This window comes from Pollachius pollachius (genome assembly GCF_949987615.1).
Source record: "Pollachius pollachius genome assembly, chromosome: 8".
Taxonomy (NCBI): Eukaryota; Metazoa; Chordata; class Actinopteri; order Gadiformes; family Gadidae; genus Pollachius; species Pollachius pollachius.
Genome location: NC_136941.1, coordinates 19365573 through 19385572, shown reverse-complemented (window position 1 = coordinate 19385572; position 20000 = coordinate 19365573). Strand labels below are relative to the sequence as shown.

Here is a 20000-nt window from a genome sequence, read left to right as displayed (position 1 = left end):
TCCCCGCTGGTTCCACCAGCTGTGCCTCCAGGAATGAGTGGCAGATATGTAAATAAACGACACAAATACTTTAACCTCAATCCATCTCTAATGAATTGAACCGAAACCTCAACGCTCAACACACATCACAAGTTGAAACTGAAAAGTCGGACTCCCTGTGTACACAGCGTGAGTGTGTCCAGCACATGTGTGCGTACGTGTGTGTGTGCATCCGCGCATGCGTCCCAGAGAGTCGTCGTACTTACGGGCACGCTGGGCTCTGACACAGCGATGCTGTCCGGGTAGACGGTGGCCCTCACACATTGGCTGAGAGCGGCGGCGAATCGGTAGGGCTCGTCTGCGCGTTCGCAGCGGCTCCTCTGGGAACACCTGTCCAGGAGGAGGAGGAGGAGGAGGAGGAGGAGGGGGAGGAGGAGGAGGAGGAGGAGGAGGAGGAGGAGGAAAGGGCAGAAATGGTGCATGAAGCGGGAGTTTGAGTCACAGACAGCGCTGCAATTTGGAATCTGAAAATAAAAACGTGTGTGTGTGTGTAGGGGGGGAAGGGTGTGTGTGTGTATGTGTGTGCATGTATGAGTGTGTCTGAGGTTGTGTTGGCCGTCAATGTCAATGTGGAGAGAAACAAAGTGGAGTGGCTGGTAACAGAGCAGTAACGAGTAGAAGTGTCTGACATTACTGTGTGTGCGAGACGAAGAGAAAAAGAGAGAGCGAGAGAGAGAGAGAGAGAGAGAGAGAGAGAGAGAGAGAGAGAAAGAGAGAGAAACATTTGGCCCTGATAAAAACGATGGCCTTATTACGGGTGTGCGACAGCAAGAGATACACAGTATTTTTTTTCTTCTACAGCGCATTTTATTTATTGATTAATGTCGGAATGTCAAGAGGATTTCAACAAATAGGACAAAAAACGCTTCTAAAATAAATTGCCTACCCGCTTTTACAAGCAATAGCAGCGACAACAGTGTGTGTTTTGGGGTATAAGCGGACTAGTTAAGAAGCAACAAGGGACATCGCATCCACTGAACACACAGACACACACAGACACACAGATTAATCTCACTGTAGGATAACATGTTGTGGCTAACTGGGGGTAGATAACTTGTGGTAGATAGCTACCGGCTTGATGGCTAATTGCCGTCCAACCTCGAATGCCAGCATTTGCTAGCGACAGCTCTTGTGTAGCGCGTGTTGTTCATTTAATCCAGTCATCACATTTGCAAACAAGCCGGAACAACTAATCCGTAACAGTGTAATGGCCGCCACTGTCACCTCCCGAGCCACCAAACCAAACGCACCACACAAACACAAACAACAAACGCAACATTGCATCTTTCATTCACTTTCCACGTTGGATCACAGCTAATTGGCGTCTGCGTTGCCGATGATTTTCTGTGCTTTCCGTCTTGTATGAGGCACTGTGAAAGACCCAGCTGTGTTTGAAGAGCAATACGCCCCTGTCGTCTGCCCTTTGTGGTCGCAAAACAAAAACGGAAAAACAAGAAAAACAAGGAAAACGCAAAAACTAACAAAAACAACAGTATCCTCGCTCTTATTAAAACTTTGCTGCCGCCTCTGCCCCATTACAGCAGAGGAGACTCTGTCCTCCTCCTCCTCCTCCTCCTCCTCCTCCTCCTGGTGGCCCATCCTAAGTGTTATTCCTCTGGACTGGAGCCGGCAGAGCTAACTGGCTGTCTGGTCGCAAAGACTCTAATTGGCCCCCAACAGGTCAGCCGCTGTCTGCCGTGCTGATGAACCAATCAGACCCTGCCTCCCGCCGCAGCTGTGTGTATGTGTGTTTGCGTGTGCCTGATTGTGTGTACAATGATTCCACACTGCCCTGCTCTCGGAACACCCCAGGGATGCACTCCCTCCCCGTGTGTGTGTGTGCGTGTGTGTGTGTGTGTGTGTGTATCGGGCCATATCGTGCACACACTCTCACACATGGCATCGACCGGCTGCAATGTCTTCATTGAGATTCTCTGTGTTATTAAGGTGTCAGTGGATCACGCTCCGTCCAACACACCGTGTGAACACGCACCGCCAACATGGGGCCAAAATACACACATAGGAACGCACACGCATACGCATATGCATGAACGCACAGACGCACACACGTGCACACACACACATAATGACAACATACACACATGGTACAAGCACAAACACACAGTAGTTTCCTAAGTGGTGGTCTAGTTCCCATATTGGGCATCGCAGCTGGATGAGAGAGACCCCCCCCCCCATCTCTCTCCACACATGTTGTTTTCTACCTTCTGGGAAAACATTTTTCAACTTTGCCTCCAGTGCTGCCATTCGAGTTGTTCATCGCCACTCCATCTTGGCATCCATTTGTGTATGTTTGCGCAATCTTGCTATCTCCTCTAACACATGAGTCATCCCTCGCTCTCTGTCTCTCTCCCTCTCTCTCTGCCTCTCTCAGTCTCTCTCTCTCTATCTCTCTCTCTCTCTCATGCCTTTGCATCATTTAGATCAACCGACGGGGTGTTTCTCGGTCTGAGGCGCCTCTCTCTTTCCATCTGCATTGACACTGAAAGCGGAAATGATACCTGATGTGCTTTCAGGTCTGCAAAAATATTTTCTCTATAATTTTTTTTCCATGCCAACAACCTCGGGGCACAGACGAAGAAAGAAAAAAAACATGTAAAAAGGCGAAAGAAAAAGGGATGATATGTGGTTATTTATCTGCCAACAAAAAGCCCCCACATTGATTTTCATTTTTTCTCCCTCACTGTGATTCTCCATTTTCTTTTTCTCATGTTGTTGCTGTTCAGATGTCAGCTAGAAGGAGAGACTAGGAGGAGGGAAAGGGAGGGAAAGGGCGGTTGGGGACGGGGGGGCCGGGTGTGGGATAGAGGGACATGCTTGTTGCCATGGTTTCACCAGAGACGGCCATTATCGGTGTGTAGTTAGAAGCTGACCCCGTGCCTCCCTCATTAGCTGAAGTGCATCGCATCGAGTGTTGACTAGCAGCATGGACGTCCCCTCCTGTCCGCCGCGGACCCCCGCCCATCAGTCCACACCACCCTACTGCCCCCCCTGTCACTCAAACTACCTTCTGCAGGCTTCTTTTTTTCCTTGTTTTCGCTCTTGCGCACAGAGGTGTTAAAGGGAGGAGTCTCAGCGGGGACTGCACTTTGTAAAGAAAAACAACAACAACAACATCAACAAACTGATATTTACACACAAACACGCATGAGTGAGTGAATATAATCACATAAAAGGTTTACACCCACGCACTGCACATACACATACACAGGAGCACATGCAGCGAACGGCCCTTAAATCAGCAGACAGAGGCTGTGACAGCTCCTTCTCTCTGGGCTGTGTCTGGTTCCCTGTCCGTGGTGCTGAAGCACACAGCGAGTGGCTCCACCGTGTCACTCTCAATCCTATTGGCTCCACAGCCCAGGTACGCAAAAGAGTATCACCTCAAATCACCACACGCTTTTAATGTGTGCGTATGTGTGTATGTGCATGTACATGTGCATGTGCATGTGTATGTGTGTGTGTTTTTTCTCCCTCACTGTGCGTGTGTGTGTGTGTGTGTGTGTGTGTGTGTGTGTGTGTGTGTGTGTGTGTGTGTTTGCCAGAGCACCAGTGATGTGAATGAACAGCTTGGCATCTCAGTCATACAGGACTGACCCAGACACACCTGTGTTGGACCTGTTACAGGAGCTGTGTGAAAAGGTTCATATAATGATGATGTCTCTGTCCTAGTGTGTACTACAATGTTGTGTATGATTGATTGGTGGCTCAACCCACTAGTAGGCTAACCAGGTATGTAATACGACGCCCACCTACGGTCATTTCCTCTATACCAACTGTTTTCCTGTCGCTCTTCTCTGTTCTGTCCATAGAGGCACAAAAAACCTCATCAAATATAAAAGAAATATAGATTTGGGAGACAGAGATATGATGGACAATACAAGAAGCAGGAATACAAGAGTCATTCACACACAGGCACAAACAGTATGTTTGTAGTGTTGCAAAAAAAAGGGTTGCATTGTTGCAAACAACAGCAGAAATAACAAAAAGGGTTGTGATATTGTTTGCTTCTTTTGTGTGAGCTGAGGCGCCAGCACATACCTGTGCCCTCGCAGAAGAGAAGAGAACGCCTGTGCTGACAGCCTATCTGAGGTCCACGGCGGGTATCTGAGGCTGTGTGTCTGAGGCTGTGTGTCTGAGGCTGTGTGTCTGAGGCTGTGTGTCTGAGGCTGTGTATCTGAGGCTGTGTATCTGAGGCTGTGTGTCTGGGTGATGACAGAGTCACCTCAGGGTCCTCTACCAGCCCCCGCCCGCCCCCCCTGAGCTCCAGACAGGCAATTACACCCTCATCTCTCTGCTGCACCCGTCACTGATAGACACCCAGACACGAGTGTGCAGACCAACACACACACACACACACACACACACACACACACACATCATGCTCACGTTCACGTGTGTGTAAATTTAGCAGAGCACACAGATGTCCTGTCACGCTGAAATACAAGCACGTGTGTGTGTATGTGTGTGTGTTTGTGTGTGTGTGTATGTGTCTGTGTGTGTGTGTTTGTCTGTGTGTGTGTGTGTCGGTGTGTGTGTGTGTCGTGTCGGTGTGTGTCGGTGTCGGTGTGTCGTGTGCGTTTGTGAGCACGCAAGCACACACATGCACACACATAGAATATACCCACACAAACACGCACGCATACGCACCACACAAAAACCTGCAAACACACCTGCACAATACATCACACACACACACACACACACACACACACACACACACAGGATGGGGGAGATGTAAGCGACAGGGGAACACTTCCTCCTCCCCTCCTCTCCTCCTTCTCCCCCCCTCTCCTCCCCCCTCCCTGTAACCTCCTCTAAGGAGCGTGTCGCTGTGGCGAGAGGAGTGTGTGTGATTGCGGCTCTCAGCGTGGGGCCAGACAGGGGAGAGGACGACGGTCGGGGGGGGACAGGAGGGCAGGGGCCATTTTGAAAACCCTCCCCTCATCCCCTCGGCCCTCTGAGGAGAACCCAGACAACAACAAGAAGAGGAAGGAGCCGTGCAGCAGAGAGCAGGAGGTGCAGCACAAAAAGAGGCAGAGAGGGTGGGGTTGGGGAGGAGGGGCGGGGGGGCAGCCATCAGGTGAGGTAGTGCGTCGGCCGCCGTGCCTCCTAACATGTGTTCTAGCCGATCAGCCATTACGCGACATCATGCCTGCTTCGTCTGGTTCTACCCGCCACCACGCCGGCCGTATGTAAAATATGCATGGCGGAATGATTGCACTGGAACCACGCTCGCTCACACAAGATTTCTTCGCCGTCGGGTGGGTGGGAGCGCATAAAAACACACACATACGCACACATGTGCACAGGCATACTCCATCCTTTCCCAGCCGCGCTCCTGCTGCTGAACCAGTGAATGATGGATGCTTTGTTGAATTCAGCGGGAGCCTTCAAGTGAGAACATTTAGGAATGCATGAGAGAGGTAAAACAGGCGGGGGATGGAGACACAAAAACATTATTTCAACACTTTGAAATTGCTACGGAGATCGAAAGCTAGAGACGTCTCCGTGTTGTGTGTGTGTCTGCATGTGTGTGTGTGTGTGTGTGCATTTGTGTGTGTGCGTGTGTTCTGTTGATGCGTGGGGAACTGCAGAGCTTGTGACCGAGGTCAATCTCTCCAGGATCCCACGTGGTGGATCACCTGGTGTCCTGCGGTCGCTGCACGCGAGCACAGAATCACAAGACTCTGGTAGTGAAAAGTGTATGAGCCTACGCAAACAAACAAACACACACACACACAAACACACATGTATGCATAAACACGCACACACACACACAGATACACACAAGCACACATGCATTCTCACGGACAGATGCGCGCACACACACACACACACACACACACACACACACACACACACACATGCACCCACAAGCACACATGCACACACACACAAACAGACACACACACACTCACCCACACAATGTGTCTGTTTAAAGGAGCCAGAACAGAGAGCATAGAATACACTCTACTGAGACCGTAGTACAGTGCTCTATGAACACTTCCTGGGAACATCAGAGGAAATGGATGAATATGAGAGTCACTGACACGCTGAACAATTTAGTGTGCACTTAAACAACCCACTCTGCCCTCCATGTTTGCCATGTTTTATTGTTTTATTTATATCAAATCTGATCCCAGTTGACAACAACAACCCCCCCCCCAGCCCTGTCCAACTGAAGGCCTTTAACAAACAACCCCGCCCTTCATTACATCATAAATAACCTCATCCACGGAGCCCTGGCTCTGAGTGCCGGGAATCCATGTGAGTATCAATAGGCAGCCATGTTTCCTGGTCAATATCTCATTAGAGCGCGGGCGCTGTGGTTACTGCGGATGAGTGCTAGGCCAGTATACACACTGTCCAACACATACAATGGACCCAAATGGCCATTACCACTGCCAAGATAACTGTTGTTTCATGGTTGGTGCTTGACATAGTTTCCAAATTTAAATCTAGAATGTTTAGGCTTAAGTTGTTTGTTTATATAGGAGCTTTGATGTTTCACAGTGACTAGTGCTTTTGTATCGAGAGATGTATGAATAACGAACCTTATGACGCTGGTACGGATCCCTGACGTATGTATTTACGTATATATTTATTGGTCACTACGTGTGGTTGGACGCTGTGCTGTATACATTCTGCTAGCCTCACACTGGTGGTGATGAAGTGAAGCCACACAGACCTCCCACCGAGGAGCTCGACATCCTTTAAACTAACAAAACTGATTTGTGTGAGTGCACGGTCGCTCAGCTTCCATTCGTGGCAGAGTGAAGAAACTTAAATTTTTTTTCAAAATCACCCTTAACTGAACCAAAAATTGTAAGGGAAGGAATAAGGTTAAGGAAAGGGGGCTAGCACATGATAGCTAAAGCTAAGTTACAGATTCAACCAAAACAAAGCAAAACAAAATGGCTGATGAAATCCCAAGAAGACTTTTTGTTTTTCTCCCGCGTTGTCTGAAAACAGCTCACAACTCTGTTGTAGATGTCCCTGTTTCTGGGCCTCGCTGTGCTGCAACACAAACCGGGCGAGCAGAGCCACGGCGGCCTGCCAGCGGAACAACACTAGTAGTTAGTGGGGGGCGTGGCAGAAATATGTTATTTCTGCTCAGAGCAGTGCTTTGCAAGCGCTGACTCATTCCCCGCCGGGCTCCAACCGACCCGATAGAACCCAATATCCACACAGAGCTGTCATCCGCACAAAAAGATCCTTGTGCCGGCCCCATCTCCGAACCACCGCCAACCAACAAGAAGCCTTTTGGTGAACACCACACAAATTGCTGCAATACAACCCGGTTCATGCCGATGTAACATTGATTCGAAAGACCCGTTCAGGTGAGGTCATCGTACTGCCGAGACAACCCCCCCCCCCTCCTGTCGACGAGCCCCACTGGAGCGATTCATGGGAACGCAACAGGAAGTCCATTATACTAACGGAACTCTTGAGAGAGGAAATAATACAGTTGTGGAAGCGAAAGAGGGCAGAGTGAAAGAGAGTGAAAGAGTGAGACTTGCATTTAGGGAAAGAAAAAAGCCTCTTCTTGGTATGATTTAAGTGTTGAACTAACAATGGATAGCCACAGGCAAAGAGATTTAGAGACATCCAATTGAAAAGAGCGGGGGACCAGAGAAAGAGAACAAGAGGAAGAACGTGAGAGAGAGACAGAGGGAGGGAGAGTTGAACGGAGACAGGGACCGTAGAGAAAGAGTGAGAGAACGAGAAAGACCTGGAGTGGAGAGAAGAGGAGGAGAGAGAGAGTGACTGAGTGTGTGTGAGAGAAAAGAGAGCGTGGTCTATAGCGAAAGAGAGATAAAGACAGAGATTGTATTTTGGAATGCACTACAAATAATGTTTTACCAAATTCCCATTCATGGGTCTGTTCTGAAGTGTGCTCAAGATGATGAGCTCCCATTGAGACGCAATCAAAACGCTTCTCGTCTGTTTTTCTTCATCTTGTAGGCCGATGAGAGCGGGCATATCAAGCACTCTCTCTCTCCCCCTCGCTCTCTCGTAGCACTCTCCCCTTTCTCTCGTCTTGTGTCTTTCCCCGGCGTCTCGTGTTCTTGATGTTTGCAGTGGCTGCGGAGCAGCTGCTGGTAATTAAAGGACTTTGGAGGCTCACGCCACTCCGAGGCGTAGCGAGGAGAACGGGAATGGAGAGACACAGTTCTACTCCTGGCTGGCTCTCTCCCTCTTCTCTGTCTCTCTGTCTCTCTACACTCGCTTGCTCCTCCTCATCACTGCAAGGCAAGCTAATGTCCTGCCGGGTTCCTAATTAGCCACCTTGGCATGGAGCACTTCAAACGGCACACACGTGACACACACACACAGACACAACACGCACAGGAACATACGCACACACACATACACTTACAAGACAGACACAACACAGAACCCCCACTGAGACACACACACACACACACACACACACACATACACACAAACACACACACACACACACACACTTGCAGACACAGTGAAGGAGAGAAAATGGAAGGTGTGTATACCACCGCCATCAACAATAAGCACCAACATTAAGCATCAACTATCAGCACATTCACAGAATTGGAAGGTGCTTGTGTGCAGCAGACCTCCTCTTGAGTGTGAATGAGGCCATTCCAGAGCAGGGCCAGTGCTACTCAACGGCCTCGCTACACCGGTATGATGAGCTCCAGTCTGGCTGCGGAGGGATTTTGGAATGGGTAGATACGGGAATGAGAGAAGCCCTGAACATTTCCATAAAACAACAGTGGGTTTAGAGACGGGGAGGGGGTTGGGGGAAGAGGCAAGGAGGGGAGGAGAAGACGGAAGAAGGGGATGAGGGGGGGAGGAGGAGGGGGGGGAGGAGGGGAGGAGGGAGGATGGAGAAGCTGGCTGCGACGCCGTGATTGCGGCTGAAACAGTGATGGGGCAGAATGGGTGATGGCGGCCGTTTTTTATGTGCCACGGCTTTTTGTTCTGTGTGAGTTTATGCTCCATGTATAATTCGGCCATTGGTCGTTCTCCACGGCCAAAATATGCAGCTGCTCTGGCCTGCAGCCGTGTGCATCAAGGTCAACCTGCGCCTGTTGGCTGCAGGAGGATCCACGCTCAAACCATCACATCCAGGTCCATCCCAGTGTATTTAAGTGCCTGTGATGCTAGCGATGCTATAAGCTAGTGCCGCTGTCGCTACCTGCGATGCTGTGTCATCATGAGCACACCAGAGAGAAAAAACAGAAGAAAGTCTACGTCTTTGTTTTTTTCCCAAAGTCACGGTAAGCCTCAAACTACCCGGTGCGACTGGCAGTCCGTTCCGTCTTCCAGTAAAGAGATACTCTCTCCGCCCGGCCCAGAGCGGGCCAGGTCCCGTCACGCTTGTTGTGGGGTCAGCAGTAGAGAGGACGGGGGATTAGGAGGGGACGGGGGACGGGGGGGGGGGGACAGGTGGCCCCAGGCTTCACCGTGCAGGAAAACAGAGGAACAGATGGCTCATGTGATGTGAAAGTAACTGTTGACCTTTTCACCAATCTACTCCCCCCCCTCCCACCTACCTCACCCCAATTCGCCCCCGCGCTAGACTCCAAAATCAGAGTCTTCTAGACGATCTTTAGAGGTTAATCTAAAGTCTGAAGGTGTCCAACTCAGATCTGGGTGAATGTGTTGATGTGTGTTACATGGAATAGGGCTCTACTTGAAACAACCTGTGTGGTGGAACCACAACCAACGTGATATGGCTGACCGTGAATCTTGGATCCGGAAGAGGACTGATTAAAATACTGACTAAATTGATAGCCCCGTCTTCCCATTGTCAGTAACCCTCCTTGGCCAACAGTGAACGCCGACCAGGCCAGCACTGGTTAACTTTGATTTCCTGTTGCCGGTGGGATGACAAGCTAAAGCATCCTGTACAGTCACCAACAACCTTAGAGTCTGTCAAGGTTTTAAATCAAAGCTGTGAGGAAGACTGGTCACTGTAGAAAGGAACTTGCTGGAATCGTCTTCTGAAACCTCTTGCACTCACTAATCAGTCTATCTTTGGAACAATATATCTGTAGCAAACAGGAAAATGTTGATCAGTCTCACCCCGAAATTTGAGCTCCAGCATTGTCCAAGTTTTGGACCCGACATCAGCATGGACATGCAAACATTCAAACTAAAGCACACACATTGTTCTCCCTTTTGGGCGAAAATACAGAAAAGCAGTAGGTTTAAATGTTCCTTTTTTCCAAGAGCAATAAATGTGATTGATTTAGACTAAGCCTTGACCGCATTGCACAGCAGCACTTTATCATGGCTACCATTCCAATAGTTTGATATTTTATCAAACAGATTTATTTTTTTCTTTGATTGTTTGCTGTAATTGTTGTGATTCATGTCCCGTGTCCAATTAATATTTTCTGCCCTTGACTGTAAATCAAATTCCCCCTCGAGGGACGACAGAGATCAGAACTAAAAACATCACACAGGCTCTTGCATGCACAGTCAAAGAAACCATTTACACATCAGACAGCTGCGACACAGCTGCCTTAAGCCCTCTCCCCTCCTCACCCCTCCCGTCATAAATACAGCCTCTCCAGGACCGCCGCCCACCACCTCAGGGGTTCACACCTCTAGGGGCCTCTGGCCTGCCAAGGCGTAGACAACCACCAGCATCGCTAGCGAGGACGGCGTATTTTGTTGTTGTAAGTTATCTGTGTGCTAAGGTATGTTAGCAGATCTATCCTCACCCGGGGCAGCTACCACCACCCCACCTACCACGCCCCGCCACACCGGCAAGCGCACACATGCCGAATTACCATGTCGCTGGCCAATTATGTGTCCTGTCCCAGCATTGGAGTGATGTAAATTACTTTAAGTGCACTTTGCCGAGGGCCGCCATCCTGGTAATGATGATTGCGGCAGTGCTCTGACACACACAAAGATTAGACTATACCTTTACAGGGGGGGTGCTTTTAAGCGGGGTGCGGGGAAGGGGGGATGGGGTGGGGGGGTTGTTGGATCCTCTGTGTGTGTGTGCGTGTGTTAGTGCATTTGGGCTGCGTGTGCGTGTCTGTCTGCTATAAAGTAGAAGAAAGAAAATAAGAGCCAGACAACGTCTCCCTCGTCTTGTGCTCCCGGCATTCTCCTCTCCGTCATTTCATCTAACTGTCATCACTTCAGTCCCATTCACACATTCACAGACGTCTGCCTTCACAAGTGCCTCATACCACCCCCCCCCCCCCCCCCAATCCCCACCCAAATAAAGATAAATAGACAAGGCTTCTTATGATCTCGGGGCAAAGGCAGTCTTCGGGTGTTTTGGTGCAGTAGCAGGTAACTTCCAGCAGGGGTCACTCATGGCTTCCTAGCTCACATGTTGCTGTGTCTGAAGCACTTGATTAAATAAGAGACAACAGTTTACTAACAACGCCAATACCGAAGAGATTTAGCTCCCGCTTTATGGGGGACTATTCAGGCTTCTGGAAGATGATGACAACAGTAGTCTCAGGTTTTGTAGTCAGGCTACAATCGATAAGCAGAACACAGCGAGTCTGTCTTTGGCCTACACTGTTGTCTTTCCATCTGTCATTTGAAATACCAGGAGGCTTCCTGCCAGGGAAAGACAGAAAAAACTGACAAATACAACAATAAAATGATAACTTCACCACTGTTTGTGGGCGCATAGGACAGCAGCTGCTCTTAGTGTGACAAGCACTCTGGGGGCTGGGAGTTGTTCAGGGTACAGATGCACAGTCAAACCCTTTCAGGCTCCACTCAATCTGGCAGTCTGGACTAAAAGGAGCCGTATTCACCGTAACAGTTACATATACTGGCTTAATATTTACCAGGATATTTACCGAAAACAGTTACGGTTGAAAGAAGAAGAAAACAAAGACAAGAATTAGGGAATGTCTGATGTTACCATTTAGGACGTTGTTTACCATCTGTCTGAGATGACAGTTGCCTGGTGGTGCGGTGTTGGTGGTGTGGCAGGGGAGTGGTTATGGCCTCGTGATGGTGTCGTTATGACCTTGTGGTGCTGTAGTGGTGGTGGTGTCGGAGTTAGTGGTGGTGGTGGTTGTGTGATGGTGTTAGTGCTGGTGTTGTGGCTGTGAGCCGGTGTTGGTGGTGTGGTTTGGTGGTTGTGGTGTCGCGATGGGGTGGTGGTGTGCTGTTGGTTCTGAGGGAGGGAGGCTGGTTGTCAGGTTGTATTGGTGGAGGCTACTCACATGTTGTGCAGGACACACCAGCCACAGTGGGGGTCCCCAGAGCTCAGGCACTCTCCACATGTCCCATACTGCTCACACGACTCGATGGGCACCTGGGTGACCTGGAGACACAGGGCATGGAGAAGGTCAGTGTGTTGGTCCTCACAGAGCACACGTCCTTCCTCTTGTGTCTAAATTAGGTTCCTCCATCTGGTTTCCTGGTGATTTGCAATATATAATAGCGATTTGAATTCTCCTGTTGGATTGTACATCGGCCAACACCCCCTCCCCCATCGCTTTCATTTTAAATCTCTCACAAATCCTCTATCTTTAAACCACCCCCCGGGAGGAAATGGCTGCATCAGAATCTGCATCTGACGGCAACTTGGCAGTCCCCATGTTTTTACATTAACACATTCTGATGTTTCCAGGCACTTTTGGGACATTTTCTTGTATGTGGGTGCTTTTCAAAACCCAACAGCATGCAGTATTGGTCTGTGTGTGTTATGTATGTGTGTGTGTGTGTGTGTGTGTGTGTGTGTGTCTGTGTGTGTGTGTGTGTCAGAATGCCTATAAGTGTGTTTGCATGTATGTGTGTGTGCGCGTGTGTGTGCGTTAGATTGTGTGCGAGTGCGTGCATGTTTGTGCGTGTGCATTAACGTGTTTGTGCGTGCGTGCGTGTACAAGCGTGTTTGTGCGTGTGTGCGTGTACATGCGTGCGTGTGTGTGGCCGCATGTGTGTGTGACTGCTTGTGTGTGTGTGTGTGTGCGCGCGCTACAACGCAGCGAGCAGCACAGCGGAGGCAGGGCCCCAGTGCGCCGGCGAGGGCAAACGTTGCCCTTATCTGAGAGCCAGAGGACCAGCAGAGAGCAGCTGGGCCCGGCTGACCAGGGGAAGCTGTTCCTCTGCCATCAATGGGCTTTTGTCTGCCTAGGTACAGCAGCCTGAACAAACACACACGCGCACACAGAGTGGCCTTCTGACAGGCCTGAGCTTCACTAGCAAAAAAAAGCAAAGGCTTGAAACTTCATGACGCTAATTGTGCGACTGCCGGTTCGTCTGTCTGCCGAGCTCAGGCTGAGCGTTTTCAGGAACCCTTTTTTGCCATGTGCACTGCCTATCCGACGTTTATCGCAGAAATGCAGCATTTTGTGGCTGTTTGCATTGCTCAATAGCGCAACTTTTAATGACTCAGGTTAAAAAAAATGTTTGAATGAGATGAAAGAAGCTGCAAATGTCAACAGTGTGATTCAAATTGGGGGCCGGTACAAAGCAAGCAGACCCCGGGCTGGTGGGTCTGCAGTCGCATGTGTGAAGAACAGCCATGGTAGAAAAAATAAAAAGCCTCAGCTATTTACATTTACCATCGACTAATGTATTGGGGAGAATTTGCTTGTACAAGAAAAAAACCTCCATCGTGTCTCATTTATGCCAGAAAACCAGTGAGTGTGTGTGTGTGCTTATGTGTGTGTGTGTGTGTGTGTGTGTGTGTGTGTTTGTCCCCTGAGTTGACACAATTCTCACCTTTGCTTGTGTATTTTAAACACACACACACACACACACACACACACACACACACACACAGCCCTGTTCACACCTTGCTTTAAACCGTGTCTTGGGTGATCTGATAACAAGTGGACCACTCTATGCAAAGGTGTGAACACACCCAGGTCACATTTTTCTAGCTGTATATATGAAAATGTTTTTTCTTGTATTGAGAAAGGACCCTGCAGCATAATTGGCGCAAACGGGCTGCATTGTAATCCTGTAATCCAGATTATTTTCCATCATTATTGAAAGGATCAGTACAGACATTTGTCTTTCTTCTATAAAATTCGCTTGATCCTGGTCTGTTTGATACTATGTCCAACCAAGGCTCACAAGACTTGTGGTTGTTGCAGGAAGAGAACGATGAAAACACAGTTGAGAGCTAGAGAGAGGGGAGTTCTTGTGTTGGACCACAGAAGGGTAGTTTAGTGTTATCTAAAAAATATAGGTGAAGAAGAGTTGAGATTGTAATTACAATAGGGAAATATCCAGTAACAACGCAACAACGAGATTTCAGTGCAAACTTCAGATTTCAGTGCGAGACCGTTCCTTAAGTGAGAGTTGGGTAGACACAATAACAAAAAGAGCGGATCAAGCAGAAGGTATGGAAGAAAGCTGCATTTCTGTAAGGATTCTTATCGTTGTATTTGAAAATAATCTGAGTATGTTAGGGGCCAAAGCAAACTGTTTTAGAGGACATACAATGACAAGGCGCTATTGGCCCAAAGGATTACACGACAAGTGGTTCCTTAGGATGCAAGACGCATTCTAATGCCAGGCGTGAACTCAAGCACTTAGAGCTGTCCACTTGTGATAGTATCACTCAAGACGCATGTTAATGCTAGGTGTGAACAGGGCCACACACACAGACACACACACACACACAGACAAATACTTTCTCTAACAACAGCACACACCAGACAAAGTCAAAGTAAGAATCCCAAATTGAGCAAAACAATTGGTTGCGTGTGATACCAAATTCACTTTCATCCAACTCTGCCTGTTCTATGAACAACAGAGGCCTCGTCGAAGAGCAACAGAACGGCACCATTCAAGCTACAAATGGAGTTTTTGCGGAGATAATTGCGTAGGAAGCAGGGGGCAGGTATGTGTTGTGTGCGCCGGGTGTATTTGTGTCTGAGCGTGGGCGGCTGACAGCCATTACGACCTTCAAATCTGTGTGCTTCGTTTCTTCATTTTTGTATTTTGTCATTGGGACAAAGAAGCCACAGCCCCCCCGCCCCTCCCATAATCCCCCCCCACACACACACACCCAACCTGCCTGTGCCCCCCCCTCCTTTCCTGTGGCAGCGAACAACCCCAGGGTGGCCCAACAAAGAGAGCATTTGACATGGCGGGGCGGTGACAGCCCGTTGCTCTCCAGGCCTTCTCCACAGACACTTCTGCTGCTAGATCACGCCCTCGTCAGCCCCACCGTGGGTGTGTGTGTACGTACATGTGTGTGTGGTATACATGTGTGAGTGTGTGTTTGTGTGTGCCTGTTTGCGTGCGTGTCTACTCACAGTTGTGTGTATACATGTTTGTTAATAATAATAATAATAATAATAATTCACTATATTTATATATATCGCTTTTCAATGGCCCAAAGACGCTTACAGTGAATGGGGGGACCTAACTCACCACCACCAGTGTGTAGCACCCACTTGGGTGATGCACGGCAGCCAATCTGCGCCAGAACGCTCACCACACACCAGCTTGAGTTGGAGATTTAGGGAATTAATGAGTCAGCCAATTGTACAGGAGGATTATTAGGGGGGCCAGATTGAATTAGCCTGGTTGCGCCAGGACACCGGGGAAACCCCTACTTTTTGCGATAAGTGTCCTGGGATCTTTTATGATCACAGTGAGTCAGGACCTCGGTTTTATGTCTCCTCCGAAGGACGGACGTCTCCTCCGAAGGACAGTTGCATATGTGTGTTTGTGTGTGTGTGTGTTTCTAGGTACTTACATGTGTGTTTGTGTTTGTATGCTTGTTTGTACACACGTCTGTGCTATACATGTGTGTGTGTTGGTATTTGTGTGTGTGTGTGTGTGTGTGTGTGCGTGTGTGTGTGTGTGTGTGTGTGTGTGTGTGTGTGTCTCCTGTAGCTGCAGGATAAACAGGGGTTATGCTGTAATGAGTTCCAGAGCGGGACATTTCAGCAGTGGCGGCCGGTGGCTCTTAACTAACACCGCCTCCAGGGGCCCCGCCCCCCACCTCCCTGGGTCGGGGGGGGGGGGGGGGGGGGGGGGGGGGGGGGGGGTTGTGGAGCACTGGATACGTCTGTGTTAGGACCAGACTCAAAAAGGCATGTTGAGTCATCTAATTTTATATTTTGTATATTTTATAAACCCCCCCGAATGATATCATGTGGTCGCGTTATGAAAACACTTGTGCTCGTCCGCCAGGCAGACTAATCGTCCACACGCCCCTGAATTGGAGAGGGTTACAGTGTGGAGACAGCTGTCAGGGGGGGGTCTTTGTTTGGGGAGGGTAGGGGGAAGGGGGATGTAGAGGAGAGATGTGTCTACAGTCAGACAGAGATGCTGCATTGAGATTCAGTGTACTGTCAGCTCATACAGTTAGAAGTGAGAGAGTAAGCATATTGTGTGCCTGTGTGCATGTGTGCCTGTGTGTGTGTGCGCGTGCGTTTGTCTGTCGGAGGTGGGAGCAGCAGCTGTTGTCCAGCAGAAGGTTTGGTCAATCATCACAGCAGGCTTGTGATGACAAAGAAGTCCCTTATATCCATTTGCTCGTGTGAGTGAGGGAGTGAGTGTGTGTGTGTGTGTGTGTGTGTGTGTGTGTGTGTGTGTGTGTGTGTGTGTGTGTGTGCGTGTGTGCGTGTGTGTGCGTGTGTGTGTGTGTGTGTGTGGTTGGGTGAACACTGACCCTAAATGTAACTGCATGCATGTAGTATGTGCAGTAGAAGGATCATGGCGTGTGGAGGACCATCCATCCAGGCAAGCTGCTCAGCCTTCTCAGGGCTCCAGGCCAGGTGAGGCGCGCTGATGGTAAATGGATGCTAATGTACACTCCTGCGCAGGAGGGGCCCAGCAGGGGGGTAATGCTGCTAGAATGGCTACAGGCTCGGGTGGTGGTGGTGGTGGAGGTGGTGGTGCTGACTGAGCACCAACCTGTGGCTATTAACAACAGGTTCCCTGTTTCCCCAGCCCACCCCAGGGCTTCAGTAGCCGCTCCCTCGGCGGCTAACACACGCCAACGGCTAATGGGCGGTTTAGCTAGCGCTCCTTAATATCCAGGATCACTTAGCGCACCGCCGTGCTATCAAACACAGCATTGACCTCAGGCGCCGGGGAAATCCTGGTGTGCGTCACCAAGGTTAAAGCCTCACACTTGTGCCCGTCTTACAGGATAAGGCTCCATTTTCCTTTGATCTGACTGTCTTTATTATTAATGATCTCCAGGGAGACGGGGAGAGGGAGAGAGGATGGGGCCGTCGCAGCCTCCGTACTGTAGGAGCCAGGAGAGGGAGAGGATGTATTGGCCGTAGAGAGAGCATAGGGTCCAAGCCTCCCAGCCCCTCCAAGCCCCTGATGAATGCATTGATGGGTTGTAGGCATTGGAACCAGACCATAGAGGGAGGATTCTTCAGAGGTGCACTCGCATTGTACAATTGAGCTGCTTCCCATGATGCCAATAAAGCTCTTTTTAAATTTGAATTGAATTAAAGAGGGTGTTTTTTTTGGTCATCCTAGTGTAAGGCAGAGGAAGCTATTATGCAAGCTGTCGTCATGGTAACCTGCCTGTCTCTGACCCCAGGAGCATAGACACACACACACACACATACTCAACTCCTTTCCCAAAACCCGCCTGCAATGCACGGTAAACAGCTGGCACTACTGGGACTGCCTGCAACATGCACCTTTTAAAAGGCACACACACACACACACACGCACACACACACACACGCACGCACGCACGCACGCACGCACGCACGCACGCACGCACGCACGCACGCACGCACGCACGCACGCACGCACGCACGCACGCACGCACGCACGCACGCACGCACGCACGCACGCACACACACACACACACACACACACACACACACACAGCTCCCTGTACTTTCTTATCCATTTTTAATGAGAGCTAGCCGGCTACGACGTCAGTAGAATGAGCCACATCGATCATGGCCACAATATCCATTCCCACCAAGAGGGAAGAGGAAGGTAGAGAGGGAGAGAGGGAAAGAGAGGGCAGACAGCGCAGACAGGAAGAGGGAGAGAGAGAGGGAGAGGAAGAGAGAGATAGAGAGAGAGAGAGAGAGAGAGAGAGAGAGAGAGAGAGAGAGAGAGAGAGAGAGAGAGAGAGAGAGAGAGAGTGAAAGAGAATGAATAAAGAAAAAGGTGAATGAATAAAAAACACGAGGGCCCAAAGAGAGCGTCCTGCAGTGTGACTGGCTGCTGAATGTTTCCTCGGTGACAGCGACTAGCAGGCGGCTAGCTGTGTCCCTGGACCCTCACTAATCTGCTCTGGTGACACCGCTGAGGCGCTGGTGCATGCCGGGGGCTCCATCTTTAGTGTTTTACCTCTCTCTATCTCTCTCTCTGCTAGTCCATAGGCATGCTCTGGGATTTTCCTCTCCTTCCATTTTAACATCTTTACTGAATCCCCCCCAGCATCCATGACACGACCCCCACACTGCCTGTTGGAGTTGGAGTTGATCTGATTCTTGCTCACGCTCCAAACTGAATAAAAGCAGAGTTCACCCAATAAAACAGCCCAGGACAACACAATATACAACTGCAGGAAGAAGGGTCCATTGTGAAGGTTTACTGCTTTTCATTCTCAACGTGAGGGTTGTGAAGCCTTATGCCAGTGGGGGACGGCGTACAGCGACTGCTGTGCGCCGTCCCCCACTGGCATAAGGCTTCACAAGCCCTGCCTCTCAGTCTCTCAGCCAGACTCTCTCTGACCGTGCTCCTGTTCCCGACCCATGGAGCCAGACTCAGACCCAGGAGGGTGGAGGCTAGACCCGGAGGAGGGGCAGTGTGTGGCGGCGTGTGGGCTGTAGTGGGGTGGTGCTAGGGGGTTGGGCAGGGTGTAATCACAACCTGGGATACCCAAAACATCTGGCGTGATTAAGGAACACACGCTGACCCAGCTGGCGTGGGGGGGGGGCAAGGGGCGCCGGGGGAGGGTGGTTTAGGGAGGGGTACAAGTGTTTGTATCTCTTTGGATTGTTTGTATAAAAAAAAGGAACAATAATCGAAATCGGAATAATAACGGCTTTGAGTGGGGAGGTGACAGCTTCTTTTTTGGAGAGGGAAAATGAGTATTTTACATTTGTCCTGCATGCATAATGATTGCACATGAAGAGGGAAAAAAATAAAGAAAGCTGATTATAAATGTGGAGAAAAAATCCTGCGCTTTTCCCCTAAAGCTATCTACTGGTCCATTGCTCTGCACAGCAAGACATTGAATAATTTAAAAAAAAAGCAGATCTACAGCAAATGATTTGCTTTTAATATTCTGCATGGCCTCTGCTTTTGTCCTTGTTGCTTTGTGTCAGAGTGCTCTACGGTTTCAACATGACTCTCATTCCAGGGAGTGATCACACACTCAATTGATTTCTCCTGTTGTGCAACCTTTATGGAATCGGGAACAACAGACAGCCAGAGTTGTAATCCAGGGATAGCAAGTGCGCTGGAAGAGGGACAGACGACACAGAGTTACTACGGTGTATTACTGTAGTTCCCTGAAGGTCAGATCTATTTGGAGTGGAGCTGTGCTGAGCGAGAGTCTGGAGGAGGTATCACAAGGAGCTGAACTGGAGAAGAATACACAAAGCACACATTAGGTTAGATTGATTCGAGGGATAAAGGAGAAGGGAGGGAAGGCGAGTCTGAAGCTAAAAAAATAAAACATTTAGTGAATCTTGGCTCGTCTACAAATTGCCTTCTCACATTTTCCCGTCCCCAGAAACAATACTTGAATCTGGCAACAAAATGAGCACTTATTTTTGAAACCTGATTTCTCTGCCTCATTTTCTTCATTATATTTCCAGCATGTCTCTTCTGTTTGTCTGCTCATTTCAAGTACAAACGCACACAAGCTCACACCAACACACACATGCACACACCCACAGAGACAAGCGCACACCAACACACACACACATGCGCACACCAACAGACACAAGCACACACCAACACACACACATGCACTCAAAATCGTCAGTGTAACACGGTGT

The 20000-nt window shown here is 49.5% G+C and overlaps 1 protein-coding gene across 1 annotated transcript in view; it reads right to left on the bottom strand.

The window, feature by feature from the left end:
* plxna2 (plexin A2) overlaps nt 1-20000 on the bottom strand; it is a gene marked incomplete at its 3' end in the record, with an annotated part of 183766 nt that overhangs the window by 71386 nt on the left and 92380 nt on the right. The window contains 2 exon segments of the mRNA XM_079741140.1: nt 246-369; nt 12258-12358. Coding sequence (XP_079597266.1) covers nt 246-369; nt 12258-12358 — 225 coding nt within the window.